The sequence below is a fragment of the Lynx rufus genome, unplaced genomic scaffold, assembly GCF_022079265.1.
Source record: "Lynx rufus isolate CCGP_SWC_20201006 ecotype Redwood Valley unplaced genomic scaffold, mLynRuf1.p SCAF_9, whole genome shotgun sequence".
Lineage (NCBI taxonomy): Eukaryota > Metazoa > Chordata > Mammalia > Carnivora > Felidae > Lynx > Lynx rufus.
Window position 1 is genome coordinate 60,747,753 of NW_025814897.1, and position 2,563 is coordinate 60,750,315.

A 2,563-nucleotide genomic window follows, 5' to 3' on the forward strand; every position below is an offset into this window, starting at 1 on the left:
TCAACATGGGAGATTCCAGGAAAGTTCAGAAAAAGGTACCTAATTTAGCCTCTGTGTGAGATGGAGAAGGGGCCATGGGCTGATATTTGAATAAACAGAAATTAGTAAGGCAAAGAATACTGAGGGAGATGGAAGGTGGAGCAGGATAAACTGGTCAGACGTCAGTTTTCTGATCCTGTAGTCCACGGAGCTGAAAATGCCACTAGTTGCTCCTAGCACTATACAGCTGGGAGCAAGTCTTATAGGATTGCATCCATTTCTTACATAATTTTATGTGTTAACAGGAAAGCAGTCTCATCTGTGATGCTGGGGATACCCTATAACCACACAGTGGAAACTCCTGCCACCTTCTTCCTTGTGGGTATCCCAGGTTTGCCGTCTTCCCATCTTTGGCTGGCTATTTCACTGGGTGCCATGTATACCATATCCCTGTTAGGAAACACTCTCATCATGACCGTAATCTGGATGGATTTCACTCTACGAGAGCCCATGTATTGCTTCCTGTATGTACTGGCTGCTGTGGATATTGTTATGGCCTCCTCTGTGGTACCAAAGATGGTGAGCATCTTCTCTTCAGGAGATGGCTCCATCAGCTTTAATGCGTGTTTCACTCAAATGTATTTTGTCCATGTAGCCACATCTGTGGAGACAGGGCTATTGCTGGCCATGGCTTTTGACCGCTATATAGCCATCTGTAAGCCCCTGCACTACAAGAGGATTCTCACACCTCAACTGATGCTGGTAATGAGTGTGGCCATCACCATCAGGGCTGTCATATTCATGACTCCACTGAGTTGGATGGTAAGTCATCTGCCTTTCTGTGGCTCCAATGTGGTTCTCCATTCCTACTGTGAGCACATAGCCGTGGCCAAGTTGGCATGTGCTGACCCCATGCCCAGTAGTCTCTACAGTGTGATTGGCTCCTCCATTATTGTGGGCTCTGATGTGGCCTTCATTTCTGCCTCCTATAACCTGATTCTCCAGGCAGTATGTGGTCTGTCTTCAAAGAATGCTCAATTGAAAGCATTAAGCACATGTGGCTCCCACATGGGGGTTATGGCTCTGTACTACCTACCTGGGATGGCATCCATCTATGTGGCCTGGCTAGGGAAGGATACAGTGCCTCTGTATACCCAAGTACTGTTAGCTGATTTATATTTGATCATCCCACCTACCTTTAACCCCATCATTTATGGCCTGAGGACCAAACAAATGCGGAAGCGAATATGGAGCTTGCTGACACACTGCCTCTTTGACCTCTCCAAACTGGGTTCATAAACACAAATTCCATTCAGATCTTGAGCAATCAAGATGACTCAAGATCAAGCATTCAAGGATACCTTAGAAATTTGTAGAGCTGGTTTGGTTTGTCTAGCATCAGAAAGAGTTCTAAGATGAAGCTGTAAAAGGTATTCTTGCCTAATTTTCCAGTTTCTAGTAAGAATGTGTACGGAATGATTAATTTTATGACAACGTCTTTAATGGTTTCAATCAACTAGTATCTGTATAAGAGATGAGTCTGGGCAGAGAATACAGATTTGGGGTTTTTCTTTCCTTAGCTTCTGACCCTTATGTTCAACTTAGTATCCTAAAAATCTCCCTGCAGACAGAAACCAACAGTTTAGTCCCCCCATACCTGGCTGATTTTCTCAGAATTGTTCATTTCTCATGTGATTATTATGAAAGCAACTGTTAATATATAACCCTGCCTTCTGGCCCATTGATGAATCCGCTCCGCTTGGGTCATGTGCTTATAACTCACCCAGAGTAATTCTCTAGTCAAACTGGATCCCAGTTTATCTGAGGAGATAATAAACTTGGGATCACTGATTGTGGTCATTTTGTAACACGTGAACTTGGAAAGAGAAATCTGTACCACAGCAAGATATCAAATTAGCAAGATGGGATGAAGAAACCAAGTCTCTGGTTCTCTGATTCCAATTAATTTTGGACACCCAAGCACATCTTTTACTAAGTTTTGTAAGATACCTCTATATCCTTTTAATTTCTCTCCTATTGTGAAGCTAGTTGGAGTCAGTGTACTAATAACCAGCCTTTTGCTTTTAAACAGCAGAAATTAAGGCAAAATGAGTCTGGTTGTGGGTATCTTCCTCTTTGCTTCCCAGTCCTGTTCTGTTTAACTGAACTGTAAGGCATAAAAGAAAAGGATCAAATGTAACATAGGTCTTTCTTCATTTGGACACCACCATAGAAGTGTGCTCTGGGATGAGGAGGTTGATAGAAAACAATATCAATAATGATGCTGAAATGTGACTATTCTTTTCCAGGTCACCAGATGTTGGTGTTTGGGTTTTGTTTTATTTTTAACTCTCTGAGAGTCTTAAATTGAATAAGCAGTATACGTTAAAAGAAGGTTTCACATGTAAAAGACACATATATTTGACTCTGGTACATGTGAAAATTTATCTTAATAAAAGATAATTTCCAATAGTGTTACAACTAGTTATTATATCTGAGTCTTAATATTTCCTTGCTACTGATGAAGGATATACAATGCTAATTCATAGAGGGCACTAAAGATTAAAGAAAATAATGAATAGAG

The 2,563-nt window shown here is 41.3% G+C and overlaps 1 protein-coding gene across 1 annotated transcript; it reads left to right on the forward strand.

The window, feature by feature from the left end:
• The first annotated feature begins 288 nt into the window (after positions 1-288).
• Positions 289-1,278, forward strand: LOC124506397 (olfactory receptor 52I2-like). The gene has a single exon (XM_047072449.1). It carries the CDS (start codon positions 304-306, stop codon positions 1,276-1,278), a length of 975 nt encoding a protein of 324 aa, XP_046928405.1. The 5' UTR covers positions 289-303.
• Positions 1,279-2,563: the final 1,285 nt, after the last annotated feature.

Excerpts from the sequence above, each read along its gene's own strand:
- LOC124506397 (XM_047072449.1), top strand. The coding sequence starts at position 304 with ATGCTGGGGATACCCTATAACCACACAGTGGAAACTCCTGCCACCTTC.